We start from the raw sequence: 15059 nt of genomic DNA on the forward strand, positions 1-15059 counted from the left end.
TGAAGCCAAAGCCAAAAACAGTATAAACAGAGATCAAATCATAAAAGAGATTTCTCCTCTTTTCAAATCTATTCCTGGCTTTGGCTTCAAAAATCTGTCAGATAAATTTCTGTGTAAAGGCACCCTCCGACTGGATACCCCTAATCTGAAGCAGAGTCTCCTGTAACAGGTGAAGATGAAGAGAGCCCTTGTAATGAAGGCACAGTTTTCCCATAATTCATTGAGTGCCCCATTTAAAGGTAGAGTACCCCCATAACACAGTAACCATGTAAAGTAGCCCCATAACACAGGTTGAGTACGGCCAATCAGAGATCCCCTATAACATAGAAAGAAGCTGAACTCTTCCATAATAGACTGAGTACCCCCAAATCACAGAGACAGAGGTGCCCAAAACACAGGGAGAGATCATCAACTGAGGACCCAATAATACAGAGTACTCCAAACACAGGCAGAGTTCCCCCATAACCAAGGAAGTGTCCCAATACCAGACTAACTAGGCATAAACGAGACAGACTGCCCCCTAACATTGGCATGTCACTGACCCCTGCCAGGCTATACCATTCTCTGTCACCTTGATGTTAGAAAACATTATGTGCCATCATTGTAGCCAGAAGTGGAGGCGTTAAAGGGGTTATCCAGCGCTACAAAAACATGGCCACTTTCCCCCTACTGTTGTCTCCAGTTGGGGTGGGGTTTTGAGACTCAGTTCTATTGAAGTAAATGGAGCTTAATTGCAAACCGCACCTGAACTGGAGACAACAGTAGGGGGAAAAGTGGCCATGTTTTTGTAGCGCTGGATAACCCATTTAAACAGGAGGCCAAACCCAACAAGCTGGAGATGGATGGGAACCTCCAATCTGTAGAGAAGAATATATGTGACACAGTATCACTATGCAGAATTAGCATTTGTATGCGGCCACTTTCATGTTACACAGCCAGTAGGTGTGAATTCTGACACTATTCTGTTTTTCCCCCAAACACTAAACATTTACACAAAGAAGCAACAATGTTTACAAACAATGTACATAATCCATCCTGTAGGGGTCAGGAGCTGAGCTGCTCCCCAGTGTCTATGGATCATGCAGCTAGTGGCAGGAGCTCATCCAGCAGCTGAAGCTATTGCCAGTCCTAGTAGTAAGGCTGCAGGCAGGCATGCTGTGCTATGCTGCACTGTGCTGTGGTATTGGCATGCACAGCCAATCCTCCCTGCTACACTACACCCAATCCTGTGCAGGCAGCCGCCCCCAATCCCAGGGCTCCTCTCACTGCACATCTAGGAAGTAGCTGCAGAGACTACACAGAGAACCTAGTGTACAGTGCAGCATGGGACCCCCAGATGGCTACATCCCAGGAGTCCTGTGTCTTCTCTGTGTATGGTTTAGTATCACTGGTGGACTGGCTGCCAGAAGACAGCAGGAGACTGTCACAGGTATATATATGCTGGAGAAAGGGTATAGACAAGGGTAGGAAAACTGGGGGTGAGATTGTAACTGTTACAGAAGCAGGTTCTGGGACTATCTCAGTGATATAGGGGACAAACTGATAACAGTATTCAGCTGATTGTGATAAATGTCTTAGGGGTCACATGTGAGCGCTCAGCTGTGTTTTTTGTTATTGTTTTGCCTGAAAATACTAAATCAATTATTATATTAGTGTGTTTTTTTTTTTTTTTTTAGAAAACTGAGGGTTCTCTTACATGCAGTGCTGCTGCCAATGGCTTGCACTTCCAATCCTAAATCACTCATGGAACTTAAAGTGACTGTACCACCAGGCCCAGGCTGAAGCACTGAAGGCAGGCCTACCCACCCTTAGTGGGAAGAAACTCCAGTCCCTCCATGACGTGACTCCATTAGAATTAATGGAACTCTATTATAGAGGGGCTAGGGTTTCCTCCCACTAAGGCTAGGTTCACACTGCGTTTTCAGCATCCGTTTAACGGATCCGTTTTTTTTTTTTTTTTTAACTGTCAAAAAAGTACTGTCAACAGTACTTTATTGTGCGCAAAAAAAAACGCATCCGTTTTGATTCGTTTTTTATTTATAATGGAAGTCAATGGAAAAACGGATCAAAAACGGATGCACACAAAAAAATGATCTGTTAAACGGATGCTGAAAACGCAGTGTGAACCTAGCCTAAGGGTGGGTTGGCCTGCCTCCAGTGCTTCAGCCTGGGCCTGCTGGTACAGTCACTTTAAAGTGAATCTATTATAAACCTTGGCCAGTGATACTACTGTGCAGGCACAAGCCCCACTCTGAAGCTGCACCTACTGCACAAGGTCTCTACAGGTCAGGCTGGGAGCTCTCGCCTGCCCGATAATTGTTCATTAGACACACCATCAGTGGGAAGGGAAAGCAGCGCACAGAGGGCGCTCTGCCCACCTCCAGTGCACCAGACTTACTCGTTTGCATAAACAAAAAAAAAGGAGACATATTGTAGGAATGATGCAGCAGTATTGGCAAAGGATGGTGATACTGTTAAACAGTGTTAAACAGTGCCAGGTACAGGGGCAGCCTGCATGCTCAGGGAATAGTCAGCATGTTCAAAAAAATCATCAATCATGCATGCAAGGAGTGCAGTATGGAAATGCGGCCTCCTGCTGAAGACCATTCTAAAAGCTGTGAGCATGCACCTTGTACAGCACGCAGTCATTTCATTGTGATGTGGTATAGGGATGGCGAGTTGCAATAGGAGCAGTTTCAGGAGAATTTCCTAAAACGACTTATTCAAAGTGTACTTGTCACGAAGGACCGCTTCTGGATCATTGGCGAGATCCACTGCCAATCCACTGTTGGCATTTCAGCCTGTTAAAATACAGCGATCAGCGGATATTGTGCATGTCGGCTGATTGTTGTTTTCTATTATGCTGTGTTTACACGTAACGATTATTGCGCAAATTTGAATGATAATCGTACGTGTAAACGCAGCGAACGATCAAACGACAAGCGAGAAATCGTTCATTTTGATCTTTGAACATGTTCTCAAATCGTCATTGATCGTTCGCCAAAAATTCGCAGATCGTTCCGTGTGAACAGTCGTTCGCCAATTTAACCAATCTGTGAGATAGGCTTAAGCGATCGCAAAACAAATTTTTCATACGATATATCGTACCATCTAAACGCTGATCGTTTTAAAAAGAAAACCCCGTTACTCCGACATCGTTAATCGTACGATCGGGCCAATTATCGTTTTGTGTAAACGCAGCATTACACAAAGCAATTATAGGCTTTAAAGGGGTTGTCCAATGAAAATCTTTTTCTTTCAAATCAACTGGTGCCAGAAAGTTATATAGATTTGTAATTTACTTCTATTTAAAAATCTCCAGTCTTTCCTTACTTATTAGCTGCTGTATGCCCTGCAGGAAATATTAATTTGTAATGTAATTTGTGAATCTATATAACTTTCTGACACCAGTTGACTCGAAAGAAAAAGATTTTCACTGGACAACCCCTGTAACAGTCGGCATCGGCCGAATATGGCAAATAATCATTTTGTGTAGTAGGGCCTTAAACTGGAAACCTCGTTTTCTGTACAGATCATTTCCCAGCAATGCCCCAACACAGACAGGAGTACAGTGGCAGGTTACACCAGTATATAGATAACAGTTTTGCACCCAATAGCTGCTGCTCACATCTCTCTCTTTTGTGGAATGAGCCCACGGAGCATTCTCACTAATGTGTTCCATACAAAATACAGTGATTTCCTATGACTCATCTCTGCTCATTTGCATAATGAGCGTGCAGAGAAGCAGTGAGGTGGGTTTGGTCCGCTCTCCTATGGGGGACAGATTCCCTTTAAGGCTTAGGGCCCTATTCCACCGGACTATTATCGTTCAGATTATCGTTAAATCGTTCGAATCTAAACGATAATCGTTCGGTTGAAATGCAGTAACGATTAACGACCGAACGAGAAATCGTTGATCGCTTTATAAGGGCCCTATTCCACCGGACGATTATCGTTAGCATAATCGTTAACAATTAACGATCTCAAACGACCGCTATTGCGAAAGACCTGAAAATGTTCACTCATTTCCATGGAACGATAATCGTTACTTATGATCGTAATTGCGATCGTTTCTTCTTCCGTATTTCTTCGCTATTGCGTTCGTATCTATTGCGAACGACCGAACGATGTCTTATTCAATGCGAACGATTTGCGAACGTTTTGCGAACGAGCAACGATAAAAATAGGTCCAGGTCTTATAAAGCGATCAACGATTTCTCGTTCGGTCGTTAATCGTTACTGCATTTCAACCGAACGATTATCGTTTAGATTCGAACGATTTAACGATAATCTGAACGATAATCGTCCGGTGGAATAGGGCCCTTACTTACAGTTTCTGGTGTATAGTTTTGAATGAATATGGATATGTTACACTATCTAACATTTGCTGTGGTGAAGAAACTCATGCATTGTGTTGTCTTCTCCAGATCAGTATGTCTAGTGCTTTGTCTTTTGGTAACCCTTTGCTGTTCATAATTATTTGAATTCACTTTTAGATGGTGTGACCAGCAAGAATGTTCTCCTCATAATTGTTGATGACCTCCGGACAAGCCTCGGCTGTTACGGCGACAGTATTGTTAAGTCTCCAAATATTGATCAGCTGGCATCTTCCAGTGTTCTCTTTACAAATGCATATGCCCAGGTAAGTGCTAAGAAGAATATACGTACAAGCATTCTAAATAGCTAAAAGGGTGTAAGGTACACATATTGGTAAGTTTTGTCTGCTAAATGTGTACCTTAAAGGGGTTATAAATAGGTAGAGATGTTTTCATTCCTTAAAGCTTATGTAAGTGAACACTAGTTCTATGCAAGTAACTCTTTTCATACCTCAGCCAATAAAGTACTGACACGAACCTTAGCAGTGGAACAGACACCCCCAGGATATATATACTGACTGCCGTCTTTGAATAAACAAGATCCACTTTGGCCATCAGTGTGTTAGGGTGTTTGATTCTTCTCCATGTGCATTTACTTAAAAATGTTAAAGGGGTTATCCAGCGAAAATCTTTTTCTTTCAAATCAACCAGTTTCAGAAAACGATATAAATTAGTAATTTACTTATTTTAAAGGGAACCTGTCACCCCCCGTGCCGGGGTGACAGGCTCCCGACCCCCCGTTAGAGCCCCCTATACTCACCTAATCCCGCCGGGTCCCGCTTCTGGAGGTGGTCGGGTGATGAAGATCTCAGCCGCTGCAGCCCGGCGCGCGCGCTGAGAGATGAGTCCAACGCTTATAGAGAATGACGGAGCGCTGGACTCTCCTGTCATTCTCTATGGGTGTTGGACTCATCTCTCAGCGCGCGCGCCGGGCTGCAGCGGCTGAGATCTTCATCACCCGACCACCTCCAGAAGCGGGACCCGGCGGGATTAGGTGAGTATAGGGGGCTCTAACAGGGAGTCGGGAGCCTGTCACCCCGGCACGGGGGGTGACAGGTTCCCTTTAAAATCTGAATTCCCATACTTATCAGCTGATGTATGTCCTGCAGGAAATGTTGTTTTCTTTTCAGTCTGATACCGTGCTCTCTGCTGCCACCTCTGTCCGAAACAGGAACTGTCCAAAGTAGGAGAGTTTTTTCATGGGAATTTGCTGCTGCTCTAGACAGTTTCTGTCTCCAACAGAGATGTCAGCAGAGTACAGTGTCAGACTGGAACGAAAACAACACTTCCTATAGGACAGTAACTTACAATAGGACAGTAAATTACAAATCTATATAACTTTCTGACACCAGTTGATTTAAAAGAAAAAGATTTTCGCTGGATAACCCCTTTAATTTGGAATGACAGTCAATATGACAGCACTCTTGAGTGGCATCCTAATCACCAGCATTAGAAATACATTAGAAATACGTGGCCACTTAAAGGACAACTCCCGCGGGACCCCCCAAAAAAAAAAACCACAGACACACACAGACACCATACTCACCATCTCTCCGGTGACGATCGCCACTCGATTCGCCCGCCGTCCGCCTCTCCGTCGCCGCCGTCCGCCATCCAGCGATGTCTCCGACTTCCGGGTCCAGGGGATGGAAAAGGCTGCCAGTGCGCTTGTGCACCGGCAGCCTTTTCATTGGCTGGAGCGCATCACATGGCTTCCAGCAAGCTCAGCCAATCAGGGCTGAGCAAGCTGGAAGCCATGTGATGTGCTCCAGCCAATGAAAAGGCTGCTGGTGCGCATGTGCACCAGCAGCCTTTTCATCCCCATTCACTTTGCATGAAGACGCCGAGGAGGAAGAAGACCCGGACCGCCCCTCGGCTCTGACGTCGTCGTCACCAGATGCCGCCCCGGAGAAGAGGACCGTGACGATCGTAATAGGTAATGTATATATTCTTTAACTTCCGGGCGGGGGGTCGGGGGTCCGAAAGTGGGGGAAGGGGGCCAGGCCGGGTATTTAACCACATTACAAAGTTATATAACTTTGTAATGTGTGTTAAATGAGCAAAAAAATTTTTTTGTGGGAGTTGTCCTTTAAGGTGTGGTCACGTCTTCAGTTAAGGTGTGGTTTGCAATTAAGCTCCATTCACTTCAGTGGAACTGACTTGATTTATACTTACCTGTCCAGCTCTCCCACCACTGCCAGTTTTCCCGCCGCCAGCTCTCTGCCACTGTCAGTGTTTTCATAACATCCGATGATGTCCTGTTGACATAGGAAATGGCCAGTCAACATAATGGCCAGCCAATACCTGTGGGATCAGTACATCATTGGATGTTTTCAAAGCATTGACACTGGAGCAGAGCAGTCGGGAACCAGTAACGGAAGGAAACGAGATAGGTAAGTATACATTACTGACATGTCCCCCGCAGCCCCGGCATCATAGCTAAGTATGATTGTTTTCCTGGACAACCCCTTTAATATTTTTGCATCCTGTTAAAAGGTATTGTATTTTTACCAGGTTAGAGATAAAGCCCACCCTACCAGAATATTTCTATACCAAATTTTTTGTTTTTATTTTTATTTCTCTGCTACAGCAAGCAGTGTGTGCCCCCAGCAGAGTGTCCTTCTTAACAGGAAGAAGACCTCAAACCACAAGACTCTTTGACTTTAACTCATATTGGAGGAAGCATGCTGGAAACTACTCCACTCTGCCACAGTATTTTAAAGAACACGGTTATGTGACTATGTCAGTCGGGAAAGTTTTCCATCCAGGTAAGAATGAACTGCAGGCTTTTCAGGTTTCAGTTTTTTTTTTTAAATGTTTTTATTGATATAGGGGTTTCCTTTTTCATTTCTATTAAAAAAGACATCCTTAAAAAAGACATACAACTACGCAATGCTTTCCCAAAGGCACACTGTATGAATGTTGTAGAAGAGTATTGATACCTCTCCTCCTTGGTAATTCTATAAATAATAATTTAGGTTTTCTCTTACCTATATCCAATTAAGTATGTTGCTTATTGAATAAAGCTTTTATATCTGTGTTCTCAGAGTGCAGAAGAAATGTGACCATTGTGTGTCCACAATAAGCAGTGGAATTGTTCAATATTAGTGGCTACATTATTCCCAAGAATATCATCAGATAATCTGTCAAAAGTTTTGAATGGTTGGGGTCTGTGTGCTCAGGCTGCAACAGATCACTAGGCCGAACATTAAAAAGCACAGGTTCATGTCGCCAAGCCATGTCAAAGTTTTTTTTTTTTTTTTTTTTAAAGCAACAATGCCCATAAAAATTGCAAACCCATAATTGAGTGTCGAATGTAAAAACGGTGTATAGTGGTCTGATACACTGATAAGGAAGCTGTGGAAAATGTCGGCAATACAGTATTAGGAACGTGAGATGTGTTAGTTGTTATGATGTCCTTTTATGAGCTATACTATATTGTCATACTGTCTTTGTTTTAGGCATTTCATCTAACCGGAGTGATGACTATCCATACAGCTGGTCTATTAAGGCTTACCACCCATCTTCAGAGAAGTATGAGAATGAAAAGGTATGTATGGTATTATGGGTGCTCTCACAATACCCGCCCTACTTGGATCCACTATCCTATGTCTCTGAATTTAGACATCTGCTATCAGTCATCCCTGCCCCAGAATATAATATAAGCAGCACAAACATCAATTCCCAACTCCAGGTGCCCGCATGCTGGAAAATAGTGGTGTGACGGCGCAGGGACAGTGCATCTTGGTTGTTGTGCTGCACTATTGTTTTATGCTTTGATGGAATAAAGAATACCACATTATTTTCACAACCCATTAGTTATAGTTACAGTGGCAATCTGGCAGCTGTGGGCCCCAGAATATAGTTACAGTGGCTCTCTGGCAGCTATGGGCCCCAGGATATACCATAGTTCCAGAGTATAAGACGACCCCCAACTTTTAAAATGTAAACTACAGAGTTTAGGATATACTCACCGTATAAGACTACCTCTCTTCCAACACACACCAAAAAAATATTAAGATCTGAGAGGCAGAGAGGGAGGTACAGTAATACTGGTAGGATACAAGGGCGGGTCAGACAGGTGAAAGAGGTGTGTTTTTCTGGGCACAGCGCCACTCTGCCATATCTCTTTTTTTTTTTTTCCATACCCTGGATGCCTACAGCTTGCTCTGCCCTTCATATGATTGCTGCATACGGCGGGGATGCAGCAATTTTTGAGCTCCCCCCACCATATGCGGCGACTGCAGATTCTCCAGTCCGATTTTAAAGTTATTTATCACCCGCCCTATAAGATGACCCCTGGCATATAAGACGACCCCTGAGATTTGGCTGGGTTAAAAAGTAGTTTTATATGCAGGAAAAACAGTAATTACACTGGCAATCTGGGAGCTGGGAGCACCGGGGGTAATTTATAGGTCTCATAAACTAATGAGGTCACCCCACCTTCACCAATGACAGCTTAGAAGTCACCACTCCTGGAGCTTTCAAAGGGAAGTATATATTATGATGTCATCACCCCTGTGACATCTGCACTTGCAATCTATGGGGGATTTTGCAGTGACCGATAACCCCTGCAAATAATATACTCAGCAGTGATATCACTAAGGGCCCTATTACACCAACAGATTATCTGACATATTTTTCTTAAGCCAGGAATGGATTTGAAAAGAGGAGAAATCTCAGTCTTTCCTTTATTATATGTTCTCTGTTTATAGTCTGTTCCTGGGCTATATTCCACAGCTGTTTCTTCACCAATTCCATGAATTGGACATGTGAAGGGCAGCTAATTTTGGAAGCAGGTTTTAATATAATGTCAAGGAAGAAGGTAGATTCTCTCTGCTTATGATGTGACCATTAGTTGTATTTTTTAATATATCTTCTGTATAACAAACATGATTAACCTGCCCAAAGACTTAAAACAGACCGGACTAGGTTCAGGGCAGGTTAACAAGATTGAAACCTGCCAAAACAACAACCTAATTCAGTAGAAACCCGCCAACCTGAAAACTCTGCCGGTTGCCCTCTGATTCGGCCAGATGTCATATGGTGTGGTTACTTGCCAGTTAGCCAGTCAGCCAGTCAGTTATGTTTCTTTGTTCTAGTTCACAGGAAGCAAAGCCTATGGCCAGACTGGCAGCAAATCAGACTGCATTTTGTTTAATTTCTTTGCCATTCAGATCCTGAAGAGCAAAATATGAGACAATTGATACTCAAATTGTGTTTATTTCAGTAAAACTCACTCTAGAGTGAATGGATTTTAGAAGACACTATGTAGCAGGGCCCCCAGAACATAGGCTCACACAACTTTGCTCTGCAGGTTTCTAGAGGTTGCAATAGTAAGTGTACAGCCTATAGCTATGTGATTTGTGTTTCCTGCTTAGACCTGCAAAGGCAAAGATGGACAGCTCCATGCCAACTTGGTTTGTCCAGTAGATGTGTCCAAAGTCCCAGAGAGAACATTACCAGATATACAAAGCACAGAGGAAGCCATAAGACTATTAAAGACAGTCAAACAGCAGAAGTCTTCGTTTTTCCTAGCTGTTGGATATCATAAGCCTCATATTCCTTTCAGATTTCCACAGGTAACCATGATTTCTCACCTGCTATATTATTTTTTGGCAATATCTGGAGGAATCTCATTGTTATTTATGATCCATTGTCTAATGTCCATCCTAATGTCTGTGCAACATGCAATAACATTAGTCATAGTCTTTTTAAATTGAATTTGTTCTACTCTTTTACTGGAACATGTACCAACTTTATGTGGTTTAAGGATAGGAGGCACCATTTCTATTTTAGGACCCACCATGTCTATGATCAGACTCACTGTAAGTATAGCTCTTGCCATTTTACATTTCTGTTTCCCTATTTTCTTCTAGGAGTTTTTAAAACTATACCCCATTAAAAACATTTCCTTGGCACCTGACCCTGGCATACCCAGGAATCTTCCTTCTGTTGCGTATAACCCATGGACTGACATTCGTAAGCGAGAGGACGTTCAGGCATTGAACATCAGTTTCCCATATGGCCCTATTCCTCCACACTTCCAGGTACACTTTGGTTAAATAGTGCCCTACAAGTCCAGTGTGGTCTGTTCAAGACTTGAAACCTTATATTTCAGGCTCCATGTATGTGACAAGAGCCTTAGGGTGGTATTACACGGGCGGATGGGGGCCCGATAATACCTGTAAACGAGCAGCGATCTGCTAGATCGTTGCTCGTTTACTTGGCCTATTACGCGGCCCGATAATCGTTAAACAAGGGCTGCAGGGACATCGTTACCGATGTCCTTGCAGCCTTTTTTTAAACTGTATACATACCTAATCCATGGTCCAGGGTTCCTCTTCTTCTTAACTTCTCCCGGGGTCCGCGCACTTCAGCTTCACAGCGGCTTGTCTCTGCAGACAGGCCGCTCGGCCAATCACTGGCTGCGACGGTTCCGGCCTGTGATTGGCTGACACAGGCCGCTGAGAAGCCGGAGCGCGCGGGACCCGGTAAGAAGCTCTGAGGAAGAGGAACCCTGGACCATGGATTAGGTATGTATTCTTCTTTGCTAATCGTCAGCCGCGCACCGCTATTACACGTAGCGGTGCACGGTCGGCACCCGACGATTATAGGTCTGAACTTATATCAACGATCAGCCAATGACAACGATCATCGGCTGATCGGTGTCTTTAGTACACGGAACGATAATTGGCCGATTCGGCCGATTATCGTTCCGTGTAATAGTACCCTTAGAGGGGCTTTCCCATGTTGCAAAGTTTTCTCCTATCTAGAGATTTTTAAAGTTCTCTCCTATTGTAATCTAGTTGCGAGAGGTCTGACTGCCGAGTACAGTGATTAGCTGTTTCCGCGGCTCCCATAAAGAATGAATAGAGCAGTGATATGCATGCCTGACCCGCTGCTTAGTTCTAACTGGATATTCAGGTTCCCATTCTCAAGATCGCAGGGGGTCCCCTGTGGTCGGACCCCTCACAATACTGTGGATTTTTCTAGATGGGGAAATTCCAGTTAAGGCCTGGCCAACAGTTATCTCGCTGATCAGTGCTCATTTGTTTCCATAGACTGCCTCATACCTGCTTCACTCACATAGTCCTAATAAACAGAGAAAATAAACATAAACAATAAGGCAAAAAAGTATATGGTTCTACCAGTTCAATATTAGTAGCATGATGGATGTGTCTCTGTTTATTGTATATACTCCACATTTACTAACAGTGCTATGGGCTTTGATTGGTTGGCAGTTTTTTTTTTTTTTAATATTACTTACATATAATGTTTTCTTATTTCAGCGTTTAATTCGTCAGAGTTATTATGCCTCTGTTTCTTACTTGGATAGTCAAGTTGGCAAGCTCTTAAATGCAGTGGAAAATCTGGGACTGGCTAATGACACCATTATTGTTTTTGCCTCAGATCATGGTAATTGCAATGGGGAGATATGCAATTATTTTTTTTTAAAACATTTTGCAAGTTCATTTTATTTAAAGTATTTCATTTTATCTTTATCTAGGATGGTCCTTAGGAGAGCATGGAGAATGGGCCAAGTACAGCAATTTTGATGTAGCGACACGCGTGCCTTTGATGTTTTATGTACCAGGGATGACTACGACAAGACAGATGCAACAGAACATCTTTACATACATAGATCCCTTTAACATGAAAACTGTGAAAAAATCTCCAGGTAAAGTTGATGATTTTAATGTATGTATGTATGTATGAATGTATGAGCTTTTCATTCAAATTCTGCCTGTGATGAGAAATATTACATTGCTGAAAGTTTTTCTGTACAAAATGGGAATTGTTGGCTTATTAGGTTAATTGGCCAGATTAAAAAGTGGTAAATTTCAGGATTACTTTATAATATAGATGGTAAAATAGAAAAAATAAGGAAAAAATAGCAACAAAAATTCTTAAAACACACGTTAAAAGTGTCACTGTTACAAAAAAAACTTTTGACATGTCAGAGAGACACATCAAAAGTTTTGATCGTCCCGGGTTTGATTGTTCTGACCCTGACCCATTGTCAGAATTAGCCTACTGCATGGTCCACTCTATGATCTTTGTCAGTGAGATGGCCTCATAGACTTTTATTGTGAGTCTGTGTTATCAAGTGACTGAGCTGGGAGACGATCGTGCTGAGCGCGGACTTCTTCCGGCTCGTTCTCACGATTAGTCAGTTAGTTTTTTGTAACGACAGTGAAAAACTTAATTTGAACAATTGGTCATTTTCTAATAACATGGACCATGCACCATGGGGCATTAATACAAAATGTAACTTCATCTACATTTATTTGAAACAAAAATTGTCCCCTTAAACCCTGTCAAGGACATTAGGCTAGTCTAAAAGATTGCAGTCTCACTGGTGTTATCTCTCTCTTTTAGGTAAAATCAGGGAAGATCCTGTTGAATTAGTTTCTCTTTATTCAACCATTGCTGAACTTGCTGGACTTCCATCTCTACCAGCCTGTCCTGTACCTTCATTTCATGTTGAATTATGCTCTGAAGGTCAAAGTCTTCTTCCATATTTCACTACATCTGGAAAGGAAAGTCCTGAAACCGTTGCATACAGCTCTTATCCTCGACCTTCTGATACTCCCCAGTCGAATTCAGACCTGCCTGATTTGGAAGACATCAGAATTATGGGATACTCCATGCGAACAAGTGACTACAGGCTTACCCTATGGGTTGGATACAATCCTGTGACTTTTGAGGCTAATATTACAGACATTCACGCTCAAGAGTTATATATAGTCAAAAGTGACCCCAATCAGGACAACAACTTGTTCAATAAGACTTTACATTATGATTTTGCTCAGAAGCTTTTTGGACATTTGATGAAGTGGATAGCTTTTACCTGAAAAAAATCAGTTTTCTATACAATTTATAAATTGTAAATACTTTTATATGTCCTTATAAATATGTTACATCTTTTATACACTATTTAAAATAAAACGTTCACCCTAATTCTTAAAAGCCTGTTTAAAAAAAAAAAAAATGCTTCAAGATTTTTATATGAAGGGAGTTTAACCCTTTAAGAACCAGGCCCAAAATGACCCAGTGGACCGCGCAAATTTTGATCTTAGTGTTTTCGTTTTTCCCTCCTCCCCTTTCTAAGAGCTCTAGCACTCTCAGTTTTCTATCTACAGGCAATGTAAGGGCTTATTTGTTACAGGAATAGTTGTACTGTGTAATGGCGTCATTCATTTTACCATAACATGTATGATGGAATCCCAAATATATTATTTATGAAGATATAAATAGGTGAAATCGAAAAAAAGAATGCAATATGGTAACGTTTGGGGGGTTCCTGTGTCTACGTAATGCACTATATGGTAACAGCGACATGACACTATTATTTTATAGGTCAGTCCGAACACAACCATATGCAGGTTACACAGATTCTCTGTTATATATGTATTTTTTTTATGAAATCCTTTTTTTTGGCAATTAAATATTAATAAAATGGGCCTATTGTGACGCTTATAACGGTTTTATTTTTTCACCTACGTGGCTGTATGGGGTGTCATTTTTTCCACCATGATCTCTAGTTTTTATTAATACCATATTTGTGAAGGTCGGACGTTTTGATCACTTTTTATTGATTTTTTTAAATATATAATGTAACATAAAATCGGTAATCTGCGCACTTTTTCCCTCTTTTTCGTGTACGCCGTTCACCCATCACAATGACGCTTGTTATATTTTAATAGATCGGACAATTACGCACGCTACGGTGTATTATATGTTTATCTATTTATTTTTATATGTTTTATTTATATAATAGGAAAGGGGGTGATTTCAACTTTTATTGGGGGAGGGGTTTTGGGGTAGTGTAATAGTGTTTTGAACTTTTTTTTTTTTTACACATTTGAAGTCCCTTTGGGGGACTTTTACATCCAGTACTTTGATTTCTACACTGATGATTGCTATGCCATAGGCATAGCATTGATCAGTGTTATCGGCGCTCTGCTCATTGAGCCTGCCTGTGCAGGCTTAGTGTAGCAGATCGCCGACCGGACCGCACGCAGGCAGGTGAGAGACCTCCGGCAGTCCGTTTCAACGATCGGGACCCCCGCAGTCACACTGCGGGGGTCCCGATCGGTAAGTGACAGGGGACTCCCCCTGTCACACTTAAACACCGCGATCGCTGCAGCGTGTCATTACCGGTGAGGTCCCCACCTCCTATGAAGCGTGCTCCGCTCCGGAGCGCGCTTCATAGCGGGAGAAACACCCAGGACGTAGAGTTACGTCATGGGTCGTCTGGGGACAGACTTCCATGACGTAACCTTACGTCCAGGGTCGTCTAGAGGTTAAAGTACCCAGAAGGGTAACTGGTACTAGAGGTGACACAATCATATTACTCGGGTAGAAGTGTTGAGGATGTCATGACCTTCTAAGTGCATACACTGTTTACATTTCTTAAAGCTTACGCAAGTAAACACTAGTGTTTATGCAAGTAACTCTTTTTGTACCTCAGCTAATGAAAGAATGATTTGAGTTTTAGTGGAGGAACGCCATTCTTGAAGATATATATACTGTTTGTCATCTTCGAATAAACAAGTTCTGCTTTGACCATGCAAGGTGTTAGTGTATTTCTTCTGTGAACACTATTTAACTTGTAATTTGGATAGGACAGTCAAGACAAATGCACCCTCAAAGTGGTTATCCAGCGCTACAACATGC

General features: G+C 42.4%; 1 protein-coding gene across 1 annotated transcript; it reads left to right on the top strand.

Moving 5' to 3' along the window:
• Positions 1-1257: 1257 nt before the first annotated feature.
• IDS (iduronate 2-sulfatase) lies at positions 1258-13848 on the top strand. Its single transcript, XM_069986271.1, has 9 exons — positions 1258-1429; positions 4497-4642; positions 6967-7144; positions 7838-7926; positions 9758-9958; positions 10256-10426; positions 11669-11795; positions 11887-12057; positions 12759-13848. The coding sequence occupies exons 1-9, from the start codon at positions 1324-1326 to the stop codon at positions 13232-13234; spliced, it is 1665 nt and encodes a 554-aa protein (XP_069842372.1). The 5' UTR covers positions 1258-1323; the 3' UTR covers positions 13235-13848.
• Positions 13849-15059: the final 1211 nt, after the last annotated feature.

The sequence above is a fragment of the Dendropsophus ebraccatus genome, chromosome 10 (genome assembly GCF_027789765.1).
Source record: "Dendropsophus ebraccatus isolate aDenEbr1 chromosome 10, aDenEbr1.pat, whole genome shotgun sequence".
Lineage (NCBI taxonomy): Eukaryota > Metazoa > Chordata > Amphibia > Anura > Hylidae > Dendropsophus > Dendropsophus ebraccatus.